Source organism: Rhinolophus sinicus, linkage group LG01 (assembly GCF_036562045.2).
Source record: "Rhinolophus sinicus isolate RSC01 linkage group LG01, ASM3656204v1, whole genome shotgun sequence".
NCBI classification, from domain to species: Eukaryota; Metazoa; Chordata; class Mammalia; order Chiroptera; family Rhinolophidae; genus Rhinolophus; species Rhinolophus sinicus.
In genome coordinates, this window is record NC_133751.1 from 78,379,692 (window position 1) to 78,402,302 (window position 22,611).

The window sequence follows — 22,611 nt, forward strand, 5'->3', positions numbered from 1 at the left end:
TAAGCCATATCAGTTGGAATTTTGAAAAAAATGCAGATTTAGAATTTGCAAGAGCGTGAATATGCCTGACTCATCTGGAAGCACGAATGGCTTTAATACTTCTCTAGAAGTGCTTTTAGATAATTAAGAGGAAAAACAATGAATACCTTGGTATGGTATAATTGTCATCGTCATAACTATTTTTTTTTTTTTTGAGGAACAGAATTTGGTATCGAACAAATGGCCTTCTTACTTTTTCCTAAATATATATATGGTTTTGGATTCTAGAAGAAGAAATGGGAAAGGAAGAAACTTTTCTTTCTATATGAACATCCTCCGTATTCAACATAGCAGACATTTAAATATTTGAAAATGGTCTCCCCTGCTGACTGTGTTCACCTTGGTCCTATAGGTCTGTGCACCTATGCCATGAGAATGAGAATGGACTGCAAAGTATGTTAGCTCTAGTTTCTCCTCTGAGAATCCTTTGCCCATCTGGGTATATGCACTTGTATACATCTCTCAGTGAAGCATCTGATATCGTGGGCAAGGCACTGGGATTGAGAACTCTAGAAACTCAAACTAGTTCTGATTTTTTTCTTTATTATTTGTGGCAATGGACATTTCACTTCTATGAACCTCAGTTCCTTATTTTTAATAGGCAAGGTTGAACTACATGGTTCTTAAGAGTCCTTCTAGTTCTAAAATTTGATACTTTATGTTCATGCATATGCACGTGCTCAGTCCCCCTTCCCAACATAAGATTTTTATACGCTCAAGGAGGGCCTTATAAAGCACCTGAACCTTTAGCAAGACAAAAGCTGGTATTTTTACTTATTATTTTTTCTTCCACATTATGGGCTCCAATTTGTTGTCTTTTTATTTATCTGAAATTGAATTCTTACTCTCTCCACCTGGTCCATTCTCTCCCTCCCCTCTGCTTTATTGAGACATAATCAACACATAATGTTGTATAAATTTAAGGTGTACAATGCGGTGATTTGATATCCTTACATATTCTGAAATGTTTACCACAGTAGTGTTAGTTAACGCCTCTGTTATTTCACATAATTGTGTGTGTGTGTGTGTGTGTGTGTGTGGTGAGAACACTTAAGATTTACTCTTTAGGCCACTTAGTAGTATATAGCACGATATTGTTAACTATAGTCACCATATTGTATGTTAGATACCCAGAACTTATTCATATTATAACTACAAGTTTATACACTTTGACCAATTTGTTGAGAGTTTTTATCATACAGGGATGCTGTATTTTGTTAAATGCTTTTCCTGCACATATTGAGATGATTATATGATTTTTATCCTTCACTCTGTTAATGTGATGTATCACATTTGTTATTTTTATTATAACATGTAGCACGTATGGTAAACACATTATTATTGTTTTATGTATATATTGGCTTATAGTTTTCTTTTTTTGTAGTGTCTTTGTCTGGTTTTGGTATCAGGGTAATGCTGGCCTTGTAAATTGAGTTTGGGAGTATCCCCTCCTCTTTAATTTTTTGGGAGAGTTTAAGAAGGATAGGCATTCATTATTCTTTAAAAGTTTGTTAGAATTCACTGGTGAAATCTCTGGTTCTGGACTTTTCTTTCTTGAGAGGTTTTTCTTTTTATTACTGATTCAATCTACTTACTAGTAATTGGTATGTTTAGATTTTCTATTTCTTTATGATTCAATCGTGGTAGGTTGTATGTGTCTAGGAATTTATCCATTTTTTATGGGTTAACCAATTTGATGGTGTATGGTTGTTCACAGCAGTTTGTTGTGTTCCTTTGCATTTTTGTGTTATCAGTAGTAATGTCTCCTCTTTCATTTCTGATTTTATTTATTTGAGTCTTCTCTCTTTTTTTTGAGTCTAGTTAAAGGTTTTTCAATTTTTTTAATCTTTTCAAAAAAAACAGCTACTAGTTTTATTGATCTTTCCTATTGTCTTTCTACTCTGATCTTTGATATTTTCTTCTTTCTGATAACTTTGGGCTTAGTTTGTTCTTCCTTTTTTAATTCTGTGAAGTGTAAATTTAGTTGTTTATTTGAGATCTTCCTTTCTTATTGTAAGCATTGTTATATTCTTTTCTCCTGGAACTGCTTTTTCTGCATCCCATAAGTTTTGATATGTTGTGTTTCCATTTTTGTTTGTTTCAAGACATTATTTTGCTTCAAGTTATATAAGTTTATTATTATTAAAGAAATTTTATAAAAATACTTTTAAAATGCTAACATACATATTTACTGGTGATTAATATGTTCTTTCTTTTATTTCTTTTTTTTTAAAAACACAATGGCGTTACATTACAACCCAGAAAATTTACAGAGAACATTAAAAATGGCATTTTGAACACGTATAAACAGATAATTTAAAATAGGATAAAGCTAGTGAACATTAACAAAAATTTTAAGTCTAACTTTAAATCTTAAAGACAAGCTCTGTATTACAAACTAAAAATATATACAAGCAAATGCTATAATATATAGTATGCCCTACTTTGGATGTAAAATACATTTTTTCTGTGTTTAAATAATGCAATTATTTTGCTTTATGAAAATGTGTAGAAAGACATTTTAAAAGAAAAAGTATTTTAATTCCCTAAAAATGGGCATATGGATGTCATGGTAGCAGTCATACAAAACATATTAATGAAATGTTTCAAATAAAATGACAAAACATATGAATTTTAACCTTTAAAATCTGACTGATCATCATCATTGTCATCTCCGCTGCTACTGTGAGTCATAGTCCACTCCCTGTTTCAAGACTTTTTATTGCCCCTTTGGTTTTTTTTGACTCATTGGTTGTTTAATTTCCATATATTTATGAATTTTCCTGTCTTCCTCCCTGTTACTAATTTCTAGTTTCATACCACTGTAGTTAGAGAAGATACTTGGTATGATTTCAGTTTTCTTAAATTTGTTAAGACTTGTTTTGTGACCTAACACATGCCCTGTCCTGGAGAATGTTCCATGTGCACTTGAGAAGAATCTGTATTCTGGTGCTATTGGGTCGAATGTTCTGTATATGTGTGTTAGGGTCATTTGGTTTAAAATATAGTTCAAGTTCCACATTTCCTTATTGACTTTCTCTCTGGATGATTTATCCAATGTTGAAAGTGGGGTATTGAAATCCCTAATATTATTGTATTGTTATCTATTTCTCCCCAAAGATCTGTTAGTATTTGCTTGATATATATTGGTGCTCCAATGTTGGGTGCATATATACAGAGGGTGCCAAAAAAAAAAGTATATAGGGTCCTATGAGCTTTGTGAAATTGAATGGTCAAATCTCTCCCTATGTTTGGGAAGTTCTCAGCCATCTTTAAGCTTTCTGCCCTCTTCTCTCTTCTGCTCTTTCTGGGACTCCAATAATTCACAGATTGCTTCTTTTGATGGTGTTCTGTAATCTATGTAGGTTTTTAACCCCCACTCTTTTTTCTTTCTTCTCTTCTGACAGGATAATTTCAAAGATCCTGTCTTCTACTTCATAGATTTTTTTCTTCTGCTCGATCTATTCTTTTGCTGATGCTCTCTAATACATTCTTTATTTCATTCATTGTATTGTTCAGCTCCAGAATTTGTCTTTTTTGTGATGTCTATCTCTTTGTTAAATTTCTTATTTTGTTTCTGTGTTGTTTTCTGATTTCATTGAATTGTCTTTCTTGTTTTTCTTGTAGCTTATTGAACTTCTTTCAAACAGCTATTTTTAATTCTTTGCCAGGTAAATTGCAGAAATCCATGTCTTTGGGGTTGGTTACTGGGAGATTATTTGCTATCCTTTGATGAAGGCATGTTTCTTTGATTTTTTTGTGTTTCTTGAAGTTTTAAATTGCTGTCTTCACATTTGAAGTAGCACTTACCACCTCCAGTCTTTACCGATTAACTTTAGGAGAGAAATACCTTCCATCAGTCCTGCTAGGGATTCCAGGGTTTTTCTCAAACCTTTTACAGATACCCCTCCTCCACACTTCTTGCTTTTTCCTATGGCAGAATTCTTAAGCCTACATGCCCTCTCTTGATCCTGCAATGCACAAGGCTGAGTGTTGATAGCTTCCCTTTTGCTTTTCCAAGAGTGGTGCTAAAGCTCAAGTTTGTGGTCTTTCCCTGGCCTACAGATTTGGGCCAGTTTTCTGTGCCTGCTCACTAGCTGTCTGCCAGAGTGCACTCTCTGCTGTGGGGAGTGTGCATAAGGAGCTGGCCATGAGGTGGGGCAGGGGTATGTAAGAGTGAGGCGTGCTGAGTACTGGAATTACCCATGGGACAGTAGGGGAAGATCCATGGCTGAGGTATCTCAGAGACTCATGGTCAGGCCTACTCATGGAGTCCACCAAGTGGTTAGTAGGATCAGCATCCCTTTGATATGTTCAGAATCCTGGCTTCTGTTCTACCCACCACTTACCACCCCCTGGTTGTGCAGTTTGTGACTCAATTCAGTACTCTGGGTGGAGTGAGAGAGAAATAGGACTTTTTAGGAAGGTCCTGCACAGCTGGGGAGGCCAGGTGCTCACTCACATGCTCTCATTTTCCCCTGTGGGAGAAATCGTGTGCCGAAAAGTGTTCTCTTGGCACTGAACTGTGCTGCCTTGGGGGAGGGGTTGATGCAGGTAAAGTGAAACATTTCCTCTTACTTCTTCCAGTGTGTCCGAACTCAGATAGGTTTTTTCCAACAGTGTGTTGGAACTCCTTTGCTGGACTCCTGGACTTCCACAAAGTCTGTCACCTCTGTGGTGATTGTCTAACTCAGTGTTCTCTAGGGGCTCCCAGACTGTGGCCGAGAGGAGCTGGAGCCAATTCATGGGCCAAACAGCGCCCACAGCTGGCGCCAAGGTCTGTGTGCTTCTTACCCAATACATGGGTGCATGAGACTCTTCCTGGGTCCCTCGTGTATGGTGCTGGATCCCACAGCTCCCAAAAAGGTGCTTTGTCCATGTAGGGGTGTCAAATTCTTGTTGGTGAGCGGGGCATGTGAGTGAGGGATGTCTTAGTTGGCTGTCTTGCTGATATCACACTGGTCCATTCTTGAGGATGCAGAAAATGTTAGACCCTCTAGGCAGAAATACAAGGCAACTTTGTGTGTCTATTTGGTGATAGATTATATAGGAGCACCCTGTATACAGGTCAGTGATCACAAGCTGCCTTCCTTGCATAGAGTTATCTAAGGTTAACTCTGTTCCTCATGATTATATACTCTTAAAATACTAAAAACTACCAGAAACATAGCAGAAATCTCCCTGATTAGATAATCTTTTTTGGCCTTACTTATGAATCAAGTCTTACTATCCCTCAGGTTTACTTCTGACAGAGAATTCCCAAGAGGTAATTTCTTATCTGAAATAGTTTTTTTTTTCTTTTTTATAGATCATTTGCTGTTACAGCTAGTCATTTGAGGATGGCCTTCAGCTTCTTTTACATATGTCTTGTTTTTCTCTCAGATATCTCACTTCAACAGACTCAGGTTGTTATACTCAAGTCTAATGCCCAGATGTATTCTATTCCTCTTTTTGACCAAAACCACATTGCCAAAAATTATTAACTAATATTGCACCATCCACTTTTTGTCATTTCCATCTTAACTTTCTAGATTCTTTATTTCTAATTTAAATTTAACCAGAATACCACCTTTCATTCATGTTATTGTTATTATTTTAATTGATTCTCATTCCTCCTTTTTTGTTCATTTGTATTTCATTACAAATTATGTACAGTGGACCCTTGAATAATCCAGGTTTGAGCTGTGTGGGCCCACTTATATGTGAACTTTTTTCAATAAATATGTACATTACTATAAATGTATTTCTTCTTTTTTATGGTTTTCTTAATAAATTTTCTTTTCTGTAGCTGATTTTATTGTAAGAGTGCAGTGTATAATACATAAAACATACAAAATACCGTATTTTGCCATTTGTAATGTGCTCCCACATATAATGTGCACCCACGTTTTTGGCCCAAACTTTCAGGGAAAATAAAGTCTTTGGTTTTAATTCTTTAATTCAAATTTTTATTTGTTTACATTTAGGTACTTGTTTTTTGTATTGTAAAGGAATTTTAGCATTTATTTTTTTAATATATTATGGTACAAGAAATTTTATGCAACAAATAATTATAGAACACAAGAACAGATACGAGATACATGAAATTTCATGTACTGGTAACAAATTTATGATATTTATGCATCATAGAAGGCCAAGAACTCTTTGTCATTGCAAGTTGGTCGTAAGTTCAACACAACCGATTGTTGTATTTCAGAGTATTATTTTGCATATGGATATTGTTGTTGATTTCTAGAGTTACACTTTTAACTCATAAGCATAAATAAAAGAATTAAAAATATTTGTATAGATACGGAATTAGTACTACCCATGTATAATGAGCATCCTTAATTTCCCCTCACAAATTTGGGCAAAAAAGTACACATTGTACATGGCAAAATACAGTATGTGTTAATCAACTGTTTATGTTATAGGTAAGGAGTCTGGTCAACAGTAGACTATTAGTGGTTAAGTTTTGGGGGATTCAAAAGTTATATGTAGAGTTTTTACTTCATGGTGCGGGGTTGGTGCCCCTACCCCCTGTGTTGTTTAACAGTCAACTGTAGTCACTTTTTGACAGAAATGACTCAAAATTTTATGGATTTTTAAAATGCATTGGACTCCAGAACATGGTTCAGCCAGGGTCTCAATAGTTACAGAATTGCTTAGATGGTAGTATGTGTAGGGTTAAGGGAGTAAAAAAGGGATATTGAGGTATATGCAGAGACTAATCACTGTGAGAAGCCATTACCAACCATTGAATTATAGGGCAAGGGGAGGAAAGGCTATTACCCAAGTCCAGTGAGAGCTGGAGCTGCAACTGTGGAGGGATGCAGCTACTGTAAGAGACACAATATTGAGGCTTGGAGGGACCAAGGAAGAAATACCCCAACCTTTCACCCTTCCTGTCCTTTGATCCTCTTCTCGTGCTTCTAAATGTCTTCAAACAGGAGATAGCTAGTGAGGGAGTAGAGGTGATGAAGTTAACTGCAGTTAGCCTCCCAGCTCAGAGAGCAGGAAAGAGGAAGATCTGGGGTGGTGGCAAATAAAGAATAAACAGCATGGTGGCATACTTAAAATAGTACCAAATTAAAATAGCATGAATAAGGTAGGAAGTGAGGGTGTCACGGAGTTCCACAAAAGAAAATTAGTTTACTTGACAGAATGCTTTTAGTTTATAGGTTGTAGATGAAACTGAGGGTATTTTCTACATATAGCCAATTACTGACTATTGTTATCTCTCTCCAATGCATTAGTCACTGAAAGAAGGGATAAATTGGGACATGCCTAGTGATTTCTTGTTTCATATTCCCTCCCTTGTGATTGGGAGAGTGTGCTGTCTAAAGTTTCCTCACATAGACCCTTGATGGAGAGACAAGAAATGGAAGCAACCCAAGTGCCCATCAAGAGACAATTGGATAAAGAAAATGTGTTACATATATACAATGGAATATTACTCGGCCATAAAAAGAATGAAATCTTACCATTTGCAACAATATGGATGGATCTAGAGAATATTGTGCTAAGTGAAATAAGTCAGGCTGAGAAACAAATACCATATGATCTCACGTATGTGTAGAATCTAAAGAATAGTATAAATAAACAAACAAAGCAGACACAGACTCATAGATACAGAGAACAAACTGATGGTTGGCAGAATAATTGAATATCAACCGCAACTGAAAAAAAAATAATTAAAAAAAATAAAAAAGCTTCCATGGGAGCATTTGAGATCTTATTCCCTTGCATATGTCATCAATTTGGCTCAATAAACTCTTCTAAAAATTAAAACAAACAAATAAAAACTTCCATGTGATTTTAATGCTTTTTAGGGTAGAGGATGATTGTTCTTTTCTATTTTTCTTTTTCAGTTTTCACCTAGGATATATTTTATGAATTCCTTCTATGCATATGACACTTCTTGTTTTCTGGTTATTCATAACCCAGCATAGATGAAAATATATAAACTCCCACCAAATGTCATGGTCATTTTACCTCTTAGCATCATCACTAAACTTTTTTACATAGACTAGTCTTCATAGTAGTAAATAATTAGCATGTTCAAGGGTTGTGTTTGTGTCTACTTTTCTATTCCTGAATCTGAATTTTAATGTAATATTAGTACTACATTAGTAAAAAGTCACGAGGAGGAGAAAATTGTATTTTGTAAGTGTGATGCCATTTTGCAGTTATTGCTATTTGTTCGAGGTAACCAGACCACATTTTGATGTGGTGACATTTCTTATCAAAACAAAAGATCTTAATTAATTAAATGTTTTTCAGAGTGATGAATAAAATTGCTAATTGTTCTTGTCTGCTGTGGGCAATGTGCTAAGGTCTTTGAAAACAAATTACAGATATTAGTAACTTCTATATCTTTAAAGTTTTTAATCTAAGACAGAGGGAAAGGATCCATTTAAAGCAAGAGAAACAATAATTTCTTTCATAAATTCACTTTATTTGGGATCTTTTAAATATGTCATCTCATCTAGCCCCACTTTCAAGGTGCCAAGAGGTACACGGGTTTTCCTTAGATTTTGCACCTAGTAAGTGGTTGAACTGGGATTTGATTCCAGATCTTTTGATTGTAGAGCCCATGTCCTCCTTCCCCCAATATTACATTGTCTCCTTGTCCCTAGAAAATCTGGGAATGTAGATAAATAAGTGGTATTTAAAATCATTTTTTTATGTTTCTTTTATCTGTGATATGATTTGCCTTATTTCTCCCCCCAGGATACCTTTCAAGCTGAATGGCCCTCAGCAGATGCATCCACCACCAGCAGTATTTCACCACTTGATTTCAGCTCTGGTCCTCTGTCAACCACTGGCAGAGAACTCTGGTCAGAAAGCCCATTGGGTGATTTAGTGTCTACACCCAAATTAGCCTTTCCCTCGAAGGTGGGCCTCAGTTCTTCCCCAGAGGTTTTAGAGGTTAGCAGCTTGACTCTTCATTCTGTCACCCCAACAGTGCTTCGCACTGGCTTAACTGTGGCTTCTGAGGAAAGGAATTCTGGATCTCACTTATTAGAAGATGGTAAGGAATTCTACTCACTTTTTAAACTTTTTTACTTTAGTGTATTAGGTGACAAGAGTTTTGAGGAGAGGAAGAGATTAGGGTTAATAGAAAAGCATGGTAGCATCCATTAGGAAGAAATGTCCTGGGAAAGTTATGTGAGAAAAGGAACAACCAGATTTAATTGGTTGGAATGGAGAATCCAAGTAGGTAAATAATAAAAAATGAACTTGGTGAGCTGGAGTGGGGATCAATCAATAGATATTTTGAAGGTCCTATTAAAAATATATAATTAAATTACTATTAAAGAACTACTATACTTAATTGAATATTGGAGTGGTAAACAAACAGCTTCAGAGAAGATTATTCCAGTAGTTCTTAATAGGATTAATTGTGGGGGCCAACTGTACAGATTTTTCGCTTGCATTAGGCTTCAGAAGGGGAGAACCTGAGCTAAGGCAGCTACAGCAGAGATTAAGAAATGAAAATCAGGGCCCAGTGACTCAAGTGGTTGGAGTGCTGTGCTCCTAATGCTGAGGTCACCAGTTCAATTCCCACATGGGGCCAGTGAGCTGCACCCTCTATAGCTAAGATTGTGAACAACGGCTCACTGTGGGCTCATAATACCAGCATGGGCCAGGCAGCTGTGTCCTATGCAGCTAGACTGAGAAACAATGGCTTGAACCAGAGGGAGGGAGGAGAAAAATAAAAGAAATGGAAGTCAAGTAGATGATTTTGTTGTTGTAGAGAAAAGGAAAAATCCATGTGACTCAAACATGGAATATATGAGTACATGTGAAAGTGGAAGATGAAGAACAAACATATAAATAATGAGTCCAGGATTTTGAACATTAGGTGAACCTAAAGAATGATAGACAATAAGCATAACAGGGAAATGAAAATTCAAAGACAAAATTTCCTAGAGAATTTTCTCCCTAAGTTTCCATTAGATTCAGTCTTTGTTGTCAATTGGGTTACCACCAGTTCTTTGTTTTCTTTTTTTTTCTTTTTTCCCCCAGCTTTATGGAGATATAATTGATGTATAACACTGTATAAGTTGATTTGATACACTTATATGTTGCTAAATGATGACCGCCATAGCCTTAGCTAACACCTCCATCATGTCACATAATTGCCATTTCTTTTTGTGTGATGAGAATATTTAAGATCTACTCTCAGCCAAATTTTGAAGTATATACTACAGTATTGTTAACTATAATCACCATGTTGTACATTAGATCCCTAGAACTTACACCAGTTCTTTATTTTCATGGAGTTAAAAAAAACCCAAATGTTTGAAGATGAATTATTTCAATAGCTGATATCTTTTTTTTAATACCTTTTTTTTTTTTTTAAATTGGAGAATATTGGGGAACAGTTTGTTTTTCCAGGACCTATCAGTTCCATGTCAAGTCGTTGTTTTCAGTCTAGTTGTGGAGGGTGCAGCTCACTGGCCCATGTGGGAATTGAACAGGCGACCTTGGTGTTATGAGCACTGTGCTCCAACCCCTGAGCCAATTGGCCGCTCAATAGCCGATATCTTGTTATTTCAGGGAAATGGGGTATATTCAAGAGTGACTGTACTGCAGCACAAAAACATTATCATATTGTCTTGTTGTTTGCTGGATGCAGTAAAGTAAACGTCAGCAACTGTCCTTCTTAACCTAATGGGAAAAAAATAGGTAGCTGGTTTTATTAGGAGGACTGGGAGTATATTTTGCTAACTCTGCAGCTTAATTAATGGAAAACTTTATTTTTAGGATTAACCAAAGTTGAAGGGTCAGAAGATTTTCTTTCGATCGATCCATTGCCTTCAAGTCCACCCACTCATCTGGTGCCAAAAGCAACAATACCATCCGTAGGAGATGCTGGGGTTTCTTTGACATCCTCACCGTACATGATCTCCTCTGTCACATTAGCTCGTGCTAAAGAAATAACGATACCTTTCGGCATGGACTCTTTGACCTCCAAAGTGAAAGGCCAATTAGAAGTGAGCACTCTGATGTCAGACACATCCATGGAAAAAGAGTTCATATTTGAGAGTGGCTTAGGTTCAGGGTCTGGGCAAAAGGTGAGTCTGATTACTTGGCCATGGAGCGAGGCTTCATTAGAGAAGAGCACTGAACCACTATCCAAGTCATGGCTTGAAAATGAGGATTCACTTTTGCCAACTGAGGGTGTCGATGAGAATCTAGTTATGGATGACAAAATGGATTCCACAGAAGAAAGTACTGAGTCCTCAAAATATGGGCATTTGGAGAGATCCACAAACTTTGCAGAGGAAGAGCCCCTTGATGGACCTACTGTGCCCATCTTTGCAGAGACCATAACTCAACCTGTATCTCTAATTCTCTCCAAGCACACATCAGAGGCTTCTGACATTGATTATTACTCAGTTACCAAAGTACCTCCTCTACTGACACCTATAGCAATCTCTGCTCCTATGGATAAACATGATCAAGTAGAACCCTTTCTAAAGAAGGATATGGAACAAACTACAGAGACATCCAGTCCTGAATGGTTCGACAGTAAGATTTCAGTAGTGAATCCAGATATGCAACCTTTGTGGACCACATTGCCAGAATCAGATCTAGTTTGGGCGAAAACTTCTTCCCTAGGGAAATTGTCCAGAGACATGTTGACAAGTACACCAGAGAATATTGACAAGCTCTGGTTGAAAGCTTCCATGACACAGTCTACCAAATTGTCTCCAACTACAAGCCCCACCCTGCTGGAGGATGAAGTAATTATGGGCGTTCAGGATATTTCATTAGAACTGGACAGGATAGGCACAGATTATTATCAGCCTGAGCTAATCCCAGAAGAAAATGGCAAAGCTGGTAGTTATGTGGAAATGTCTACAAAAGTCCACTCCACAGAGATGGCTAGTGGGGCTCAGTCCACAAAAAAAGATGACTCAAATCAGACACAGACTGCAGGAGCTTTGCTGGTGTTCTTCAGCCTCCGAGTGACTAACATGATGTTTTCAGAAGATCTGTTTAATAAAAACTCTTTGGAGTATAAAGCCCTGGAGCAGAGATTTTTAGAATTGGTAAGACCAAGAAGTGAAATATGGGCATTAATGAGTAATCATGTGTGAACCACCCCTCAACACATATGATCTGAGCCAAGGAAAGTGTGGGTTTGCTGTGAACCCTCATTTTTTATCATCTACATATAGCATTGTGGCCTAAGGTTGGTAGGAAAACAATAAGACCAGTGGATACAAGAAACAGAAAACATAAATGTGGCATGAGGGTGATGTGACAACTTAGATACTAAAGATTGTATTTCATGATTTCTAGGACTTAAACAAGTTTAAGGGTTTTTGTTTGTTTGTTTGTTTGTTTTCACGTTTTATGGTGAAACCAGTATTTTGTAGGTGCCTATGATGCCTTCACTGTTGTGATCCTTTAATGAAACAGAGAGAATAAACTCTCTGGTGTCTAAAACTGTGAGTTGCATGGGGTTCCTAAATACCACTATGAAAATCTCATGAGTCTCAAATTATTCACAATTTATACTTTTGTTGGTGAATTATTTAAATAATGTAAATAGCATACAATTTGGAAAATGATCCTTGTTTGTTTCTTTAAGTTTTTTAAAAATGTGATATGTGTTGAACAAAATGCAAAACCTTGTCAATAAACTGACCACTTTTCATATATTGTAGCTGGTTCCCTATCTACAGTCAAATCTCACAGGCTTCCAGAATTTAGAAATCCTGAACTTCAGAAATGGCAGTATTGTGGTGAACAGCAGAATGAAGTTTGCCAAGGCTGTGCCTCCTGATGTCAACAGTGCTGTCTACATGGTTCTGGAAGACTTTTGTACCACTGCCTACCAAACCATGAACTTGGATATTGATAAATACTCCCTTGATGTGGAATCAGGTAATGATATTGATTCCCATGGTGGTTTCTTAGTGGAATCCAGTGATTAATTCTTGTATATTTTCTTCTAAGTCAAGTTGAATTCAATAGTAGGTGAAAGAGTAGTATGTCAGGCAAATTTTCCACATCTTGATAATGAGTAAAACATCTCTTCCAAGAACATCAATATCATTCTCTTTTCAAAAGGGGTGTGCACATATTATCTTTACTTGTGAACCTCCCACTCCCTTTTCTACCTGTTCTGTCTGGTTCTGTCTTTTACTAATCCACTGGATTGTTTGTTCTTGCTACACCTCTATGTTGCCAAGCCCAGTAGGTTTGGACTCGCTTCCCTTCTATATTAATTTCCTAAGTTGTTTTATCCATTTCCATTATTGTAAATCTAACATAGATGTCAATAACTCTCCACATTTTTACATGCAGGTCAGACTTATCTTCTGAGATCCAGAATTAATATCTAACTACATACTCAATGACCGCAACTTGGATGTACTCTATGTATATCAAACTTAAGTTGTCGAAGACTGAGCTCTTGTTTTCCATATCTCCCCACCTTCCAGCTAAATCCATTCCTCTCAGCTTCATCACCTTTGATAAATGGGAGCTGTGTCCACTTAGCTATGTAAGCCAGAAATCTGGGAAGTCATTCCGATATCTCAGTTTCTATCACCCCCAACTTTTAGTCACTCACCAGACTTAGATTGATTTTGAATTCTAAATATATCTCAAATCTATATACTCTTCTCTGTCTCCACTGCTACTACTCTAGGCCAAACATTGTCATCCCTCATTTGGACCAGTTTCCCCACTACCTCTCTTGTTCCCTTCCCTTAGCCATTCTCCACACAGTGGCCAGGGGGCTCTTTCTTACACATCAATCATATTATCTCACTTACCTGCTTGAAATGCTTCAGTGGCTGCCTGGTTCAATAGCCACAAGGCCTGGTCTCTATCTTCCCCTGTATCATCCAGTGAAAGTAACTTCTTTGCTCACCAAGTTAAACCAGCTGGTTTTTAGTTCCTTAGATGAAAAAAGCGTTTCTTGCCTTAAAGCCTTTGCACATACTGTCTCCTTTGCCTGAAACTCATTCCCTCTTGGCTGACTTCTGCTCACCCTTTATGCCTCAGTTCAAATGTCTCTTCCTCAAGACTTTCACGGACTCACCCATTATCTAGATTGGGTCTCTCCTATTAGGTTTTCTTGTAACATCATGTTCTTTTCCTGCTATAGAGTTTATAGCTATTGTAATAATGCCAATTTATGCACATAGTTGCTTAATGGTTATTATCCCCAGTTGAGCTATTCACAAGGAATAAGACTATATCTGGTTTATTAACCACAATGCCTTGCATATAGAAGGTACTCACAAATGCTGTGAATGCATGAAAGGAACCATTGTTTTTATTTGGAAGACTTGGATGCAGAAAATACTGTTGAATCTTCAGACTTTGTTCCTTTTTTACCTTCCACATACCAGAGGACAGTGGTTTTGAGCAGTAGTAAAGGGGGATGTCTGGGTCTGTATTTATCCAGTGCCTTTTACTTTCAAACCGGTTTGCACGTCAACCCTATTCTTTAACTGAGAATGAAGCAAACTTTCTTTCCTTTGAAATCCTGGAAGGATTAATCATTGAAAGTGAGGAAAATGATTTTGCTAATTCCCCCAATATCCAAATCTCTTGCCATTTGAGCTCTCTAAGGCCAGTTGCACATTCTTTGCCATGTGGTGTAGTGGAAGAAGCAATTAATTGTAAGTTGGATGGCCTGATTTCTTGCCTCTGCACTGCCATTTATCATTTGTGTGACCCTAGATGAGCTATTTTATCTCTGAGCCTTAATTCCTTATATATTAAATGAGGATAATATTGTCTGGTCTATGTATTTTATGGGGCTATTCTAAGGATTAAACAAATAGGATATTTGAAGGCATTTGACTAGCCATACAAATGATTTATAAAACCTTTGCAAAAGTCAACCCACTTCTTTTTAAAGGGAAGTACAATAAATAAGTGCATTTACTTCAATTTTGTATGTAGCTCACGTATCAGCTGCATGCCAAGTAATCCAGGTTTACAGGGTCACCTTTTTCTGTAATAGTCAAACTGGCATTAGCCCCTCCCAGGTGTAGTGTAAAACCTGCATCCACGGTCTTCCCACCCCCAATATCTCTAGGAATTAACAGGGAAGTTAAATATCTCTTACTTACCTCCAGCTGTGAGTTTCTTCTGCTGAATTTCCAATCTCACATTTGTCTTTATACTTGTGGTTCTTTTTAAAAATCCAACACAGATCACAGTCCCACTTTTGACTTTCCCAGAATCAACACAAGGTAGTTGATTCTATCAGATATTTGCTTATGATACAAGGGTGATGGAGGTGACTTTATCATAGCACAGCAGATGGCTTAAAATATTATTGTTAGGCGTAGATATTCTAAAATTCCTCAGTCACCCTTTCAAAGGCATTTCTTACCAGCCAACTTTTTGGACCAAGCCAACTGCCACGTTCCTCTGGCCACTCTGGCTATCTTTCCAGACCCTCTTCATATTTCCTTCAGTCTCATTTTTCTGTACCCATCAATCCCTTGCCTAGCCTGCCCCTGGAAAACCAGAATTCACTCTACAGTTTAGATCTCTGTCTCCTATTCTAGCCTTAGCTCCATGTCTACCTTTGTTTTCCCATTTAATAAAGAAATCATTAAGGATCTATTCTGGCCATTCACCTTTAACCTGCACAAAGGACTGGAAAATGACTTTAAAGCTACAGTTTTTTATTTATTTACATGATTAAAATATTAGTCTTGGTCTCTCTCTCCTTGGTCTGGAAGCAAAAGGGAGCGACATCTCTTTCCTTTTATAGATCCTAGTTTCCTTCCATAGACACACCCACAGCTTTAGAATGGTCACAATGTGGTAGAATTGTTATGTAGAATTTTCCAACTACCTGTATAAATTTAGTTAACGCCTCCAGATAAAAATACTATTTTATCTCAAGATTGGCTAGAGACAAGATTGACCTGTGTCTTGCGTAACTTGTTTTCACAGAAAGTCTTGAACTTCCATCAACATAGGAAACCATGCAGTATCATCCTTCCCATTCCCTATATACTCTCCTTTCTCTTGTTGCTTGTCTAGGATTAGATTATTTTCTGATAACAACATCACAAAGTGAATACTAGGATAAGGCTGTGAAGACTTAGGAAATACACAGTGGAATCCCACTGTGTAGTCCCCTTGGAGAAACTGCCCATCTGCCCTCACATTTGTATGCTCTCCTTATTACATGAGCATCTTATCAGTGGTCCCTGTATTAGTTTCCTAGGGCTTCTATAACAAAGGACCACAAACTGGGTGGCTTACAACAACAGAAATTTATTTTCTCATAGTTTTGAAAGCTGAAACTCCAAAATCAAGGTGTTGGCAGGGCCATGTTCTCTCTGAAGGCTGCAGGAAATAATCCTAGAATGAATCAGAATTTTTTGTGGTATTGGTAGTGATGGTGTATCGTGTTTCAATGGCTCAGGAAAGAGTTGTCCCATGTACTTTGGAGGTGGTAGCCTTAGTGAAGGATCTTCATGTACCCCGACTCCTGTGTTTTGCCTTTCCTTGCATCCTTCTCTGGTTTGTTTGATGTTTTAGGTGATCAAGCCAACCCATGCAAGTTTCAGGCATGCAATGAATTTTCTGAGTGTTTGGTCAGTCCCTGGAGTGGAGAGGCAGAGTGCAGATGCCACCCTGGGTACCTGAGTGTGGAAGAACTGCCCTGTCAGAGTCTCTGTGACCTACAGCCTGACTTCTGCTTGAATGATGGAAAGTGCGACATTATGCCCGGACATGGGGCCATTTGTAGGTATGGTGCAGGTAGGGGTTTGGGCTTCACAAGGTAATAGATACTTCCTCTGAAGAAAAGGGGTCTATACCTATGATTGTAGGATAATCACTACAGTATTTGTTATAGAAGTTATATCTGGGCAATAGATTAGTGCCATCTAGTTCTCATGAAGACTGAGTCATTTCAAAGGCCTGAATCATACCTAGTTTAAATGGTTGTTTTATTTTATTCTCTTAGGTTGCTGTAAGAAAAACATTGTCCAGTGTCCTATTGAGAGTACTTGGAGTAGTTGGAGATCTCTGTGTTGTGGTTCTTAGTGGTGATAGTAATGCAATTGGTGCTTAAATTAGATTTAGGCATAAGATCAACACTTTATACTATATCTGAAAGTGAAAACAAAGGACTTTTATTCTATCTGGATTATGTTCTTAATGGCCTTGGGCTGCTGTTGGGTATTCAAAGATAAAGAAAAACAAGTATTTAAAGTCTCTGAGGTTATGACAAATGTATTTTAAGTACCTGAGATCCATTTTTTGAAAAGGTAGAACCCAAGAAAATGCAGCAGTCAGATGGGCAGATTCAGGCAGCTCGACCATCCTCCCCCTTAAACAAAGCAGAGCAAGTCAGCCTCCCCCCCACACACAACCATAGTCACCTGGTACGATAAAAGGAGAGAATGCTGAGGAGAAGCCAGGGAAACACAAACAAGAGGACAATTTGTGAATGTGAGAAAGGTCAAATGTTGGCATAGATGCCAAAAGCGGAGGAAATAGGTAGAAATGACCCAGCATCTACTATGTGAAAAAAATGTAATGTTTAGCTAGGACACTAAGGGGAAAAGTAGCATCGAAATTCCAGATAAATTAATATTATTTTGTAAAGCAGTCATTTCCCTGCTGCTCGGGGAATTGAAGACATTTTTGCACAAGTTTGTAGCCTTGGGTTTTGAGGATCTCTGCAGTGAAAGGACCTGCAGAGTCTGGAGACCTGGGTTCTAGACCCAGCTCTGTTGCAGAGTAATTGTGTGATCTCACGCCAGTCACTTTCCTTCTGGGCCTGTTTTTTGTTATCTATCACTGAGAAAGTTGACTAGAATACTTCCTTTAGGTCTAGTCAATCTTTCATTCTGCCGTGTACAAACAGTCATCAAGGACCTGCTGGGTCTGTGCCAGGCATTTGCACAGCCTTAAATTGTGTGATCATTTAACCTGTGTATTCACCTTATTGAAGCTTCATGTGGTCAGCATTTATTGATTGTTTTGTCTACCTTTCCCCAGTCCCACCAAAGATTCTGCTGTTAATGGTTATCCTCAGCAGAGCGATTTCATTTTCGAACTTGGTCACTTCTCCTTCCAGATGCCGGGTGGGTGAGAACTGGTGGTACCGCGGTGAGCACTGTGAGGAGCTTGTGTCCGAGCCCTTGGTGATAGGTGTGGCCATCGCCGCCATGCTGGGACTGCTCCTCGTCTCTTCTGCTGTCATCTTCCTCCTCGTCAGGACTGTTCAAGCTCAGAATGTTAGGAGAGAAAGAGAGAGGCCCTTCAGGTGAATAAAGAAAATTGCTCTCTGATGGAATCAAATATTCCTTTTATTCATTCATTTTGTATTTACTATGCACCAAATATTGGACAGGGATCAGGGTTGGGGGGAGAAAGCTATCACGTTGAATGAAAACATGGTTCCTGTCCTCGAATGGTGTCCAATTGGAAACAAACATAAGCAGCAATATGAATAAAATACTAAGGGGCCTAGATGAGGGTTACATTCATTTTTCCTGGGGGCGAGAGTCTTAGAAGTTTGATTGATGGTTATATGTAGCTGGACCGCAGAATAGATGTTTGCTGTGGTTGGGGTGGGACACTTGCCAGCTAGGTGAATGAGCATGAGCCAAGTCTGGGATGCAAGCATGAATCTCAAAGCATCATTGAATGTGGCCAGAATGCCTGTTTCATGGTGGTGGGGGCAATTGACAAGGTGATGGAGAGGAGGTGAGGCCCTTGTGTGAAGACCAAATCCATACATTTGTTCCCCTTTGGTTCATTCCTGTGGTGGTTAGACACATTTTAAATCTAGGTAAGAATCTGACAAGAAATGAAATCTGGTTCTCTTTTAGTTAAGCATAGCTTCATTAGTGGAGAAAACAAAACCTGTTCTACTTGTTAGATTAGCAATCCAAGGACCTTTTGGGTTGTTATGGGATCACAATCCCTGGTAGTACCTTGCTTCTGTGTTTCTGGAGTCTAAAAGAGCTACTGCTTTGGGTCTAGGTTACCTTTTCTCACCCTCTGGCTGCCTAAGGAGGTACCTCTCCTAGGTTCCTAGTATATACCCAGGGCATACTTCCATCATTGTTTTTATGCTTTTTTATTGAGTCTGACTTTTCAGCAGCCTCTAGTCTCATTCTGGAGAGGGATTCCAACAAATTCTTTGTATCATCAGCATCTAGAATAGTCTTAGGCACATAATCAATGCTCAGTAAATATTTGTGGATCTGAATTTAATTTAATTGAGGCCTAGTACCCCCATATTTATATTTCCATCAGATTCTCTGTGTGGTGACACACTGATTTTTGATTTGTCTACTCTGGGAATGATGGAGCCATATGCATTTAATGAGATAGTATCCATTGGCAGGCACATTTCCCCATCAACATTTATTGAGTGCCAGGCACTGGGAGACAAAGAAGAATGAGACATGGAACAATTCTGCAGGGCACTTACCATGCAGTCGACGAGATAATAATGATAACACCTGAACAACAATTTTCGAGATTGGGTTGGACATTTTTCACAGTCATTTCTCCCCATTTGTATCCAGTTCACCTTTCTTTCTTCCTTACAAGAAATCTTGCTCCAGGTACATAGTCTTCCAAGCAGTTGAGCATCTGAAGAAGATCCCGAAACAACCATGTGTTTCTTTTTGTGGCTCTAGCAGGCAGCCTGCCAGCCTCTCATTCATTGAGGATGCTGGGAAGTGCAACCCCGCATATAAAACCCACATGGCTGGACTCGAGCATGAGGGACTTGATCCTCAGCATCCCTTCTGCAGCCCTGCAGGTGGAGAGGTGATTGGAGGTCTGAGCAGAGAAGAAATCAGACAAATGTATGAGAACAGTGGGCTTTCCAGAGAGGTAGGAAACTTTGCTTTGCTGCCCCTGGTGTGCCTGTGAGTGCGTGCATGCGTGTGTGCCTGTGTGTATACATGGGCTTCAAGAAAAGATGAGAAGTATTTCATAATTAGTTTTGTACCTCATAATATCTCACAGTTGGTGTGGTATGGAGAGGGTGTACAAATCTGAACTGTGTCTTTTTCCCCTCCCAGTGGTTCCTTTTTCTATTATTAGCAAATGCTCTCTCCCTCACTTCCTTAGAAATGGATGTTTGAGTTATTCAGAAAAGTTCGTTTTGTATCCAAACCTTTCATTTCTCTGAAAAGGCCATTCTTTCCTATAGCTGTCCTGTGGATAGCCCAGAAAGTCATAATTCCTTATAAAAATTAGAACTTATAAAAGGCTGTTGAGATTTCTCTAATGCGATGTATGGGCCTCTTCTTTTCTTTTCTTTCTTTCTTTCTTTTTTTTTTTTTAAGGAAATTCAAGAAAGAATGAGAATTTTGGAACTGTACGCCAATGATCCTGAGTTCGCAGCATTTGTGAGAGAACATCAAATGTAAGCGTTAGGAACAGCGCCCCCACTCAGGTTCTTAACAGTTTGCCTCAGAACGAGTGCTCTGGTGTGGGCGCATGCGTCCTGTCCATGTGACAGGGGTCCTGGTGAGAACTGACATTTGCGGAGTTCTCTACAGTTAATACATTTCCGTACAGATCACCTCATTTATTTCTAATAATGGCTTTATAAATCAAATGGTTTTTATTTAAGTTTTATAAATGAGGAAAGGAAGCTTCAGAGAGCAGAAGGGACTCACTCCAGATCACAGTGACAGCAAATGGCAGAGAAAATTTAAAACTAAGCTACTGTGTTCTGGCCTCGAGCTTCCTGGACTATGTCATATTTTTCCCGCTTATTACCATAGATATCACCCATGATTTAATGCTATAAAATATTTTTCATAGGTAGTTTCTATGAAAAGAATTTGAGTAACTATAAATCCTCACATTCTTTTAACATGCCAATCTTTTTCTATTTCTATAGATACTTTTTTCACTGTGCTTGGAATTATAATTTGGCTTTGATATTTGGTCCTACTGCTGCCCTCACAAAGGTGCTTCCTCACGGTGTGGCTTCCACACAGGCCAAATATCTTTACCTGGCTTTTAAAAGAGAAAACCCAGAGCATTCATGCATGCTTATACATAGAAGAAATTGATGAAGGGTCAGGATAATACCCATGACCCTGATTGGAGCTTCTGCCCCTTTGTTCCAAACCCATTTTCTCTGATAGGTAGCCCCTCACTCATGGTTCCTCTCTGATAGGAAGAGATGAATTGACACCTCATGAAATTGAGGAAGATACTTTTCTAATTCCACATGCATGATGGAGACTCCTTCAAAAATCTGTGAACATCTGACTTGGCCCCTGGGAGGTGCTGCCAACCTTGCCAGAACAGTATTATCAGGAGTCTGCCTTTTAAACCAGGATGCCCACTCATCCTGGCATCTCCAGCCAGCAGATAGCCTATGGCTCCATTCCACTGGTATCCAATAGAAAGAACATGACGGACGTTTTCGTCTCCCCCAAGACCTTTTATAAGCCCCTCAGACCCACCTGCCTGAATGTGTTTCCTGAGTTAAAAACACCTCATCTAGGCTAAGATATCCAAAGAAAGGGTTCAGGAGAGCCTAATTAGGGAGAGACAGATTGACTACATGCTTCAGTTTCTTCAAGTAAATTGTCTTGTGTTAAAATATACCAAAAAAAAAAAATCCGTGTAACATACTATAAGATTTAAACAAGAAGATCAGTGAAACAAAAGGAAGTCCACACAGACCCTATAATCTTAACAGGGGTGTTCACGGAGGAAGATAGCATTGAAAACATGTTAGGCACATAATCCATACAACATTTTCAGGTTCACTTAATCTCAGCATTTTCATCTACCAGTAGCCCCAGAAAATGTTAATGGACTTGATTTAGGATTCAGTTAAGAGCATTACATGGTCTTTGTAGAGCAGAATTTTTTTAAACTTAGCAAGGCACAGGAACAACGTTCCTGCAAAGAAAGAAAACAGAAAGTATTGGTGATTTTAGAAACATAGCTTGGCAGTGCATTTCAGTACATTCTTAACTTGATAATTGCCAATTTCACTCATTAAGAGGACACCAGAAACTGAAATCTAGGCTGAGTACATGCCACCGTAAAGCTATTGAAAGCCTTGAAGATATCAAGATATTTTGCAAAGCATGTATGGGTAACAGCTTGTGTGTGTGTGTGTGTGTGTGTGTGTGTGTGTGTGTGTGTGTGTGTAAGCAGTTCCCTTATCTCAGTATTTCTTTTCATTCCCTACTCACATAATGGATTCTCTGTAACTTCAGCATAGGTACAAGCTACTGTTGGGACATTTTTTACTGGACCCATTTGAAAGGTAATTGATAATTATCTTTAAAACATGATAAATGTCACTGACATTTGTCACTACTAAATGCTTAATTTTACTTGTAAAACCTCCAAAGATTTCTGTTTAGCATTTAAACATTTTTCCTAAGCTTATTGTGTTAGATGAAAAAGAAAATTTGTTTTATCACAAATTAACCCTAGAATGTGTGACCTTTTGAATATCTGTGTGCTGGCAGCATTATAGATAAACATAAAGGGATCTAGAGCAGGTGACCATGTGAAACACTTAGGAGAAGCACAAACTGAGCTAAAGGAGGATTGTTGTTTTCCAGAAGCCAA

General features: G+C 38.2%; 1 protein-coding gene across 2 annotated transcripts in view; it reads left to right on the forward strand.

Annotated features, from left to right (window-relative positions):
- Window positions 1-21,577, forward strand: part of IMPG2 (interphotoreceptor matrix proteoglycan 2) — an 80,139-nt gene extending 58,562 nt beyond the window's left edge. The window contains exons 13-19 of one of the 2 annotated variants that reach the window (XM_074332641.1): window positions 8,752-9,052; window positions 10,792-12,083; window positions 12,705-12,924; window positions 16,564-16,774; window positions 18,113-18,301; window positions 19,689-19,887; window positions 20,346-21,577. In XM_074332641.1, the coding sequence (XP_074188742.1) occupies window positions 8,752-9,052; window positions 10,792-12,083; window positions 12,705-12,924; window positions 16,564-16,774; window positions 18,113-18,301; window positions 19,689-19,887; window positions 20,346-20,429 (2,496 nt within the window). In that variant the 3' untranslated portion in view covers window positions 20,430-21,577. The remainder of the gene's footprint in view (window positions 1-8,751; window positions 9,053-10,791; window positions 12,084-12,704; window positions 12,925-16,563; window positions 16,775-18,112; window positions 18,302-19,688; window positions 19,888-20,345) is intronic. The other variant, XM_074332642.1, reaches the window with a different exon arrangement.
- The last annotated feature ends 1,034 nt before the right edge of the window (window positions 21,578-22,611 follow it).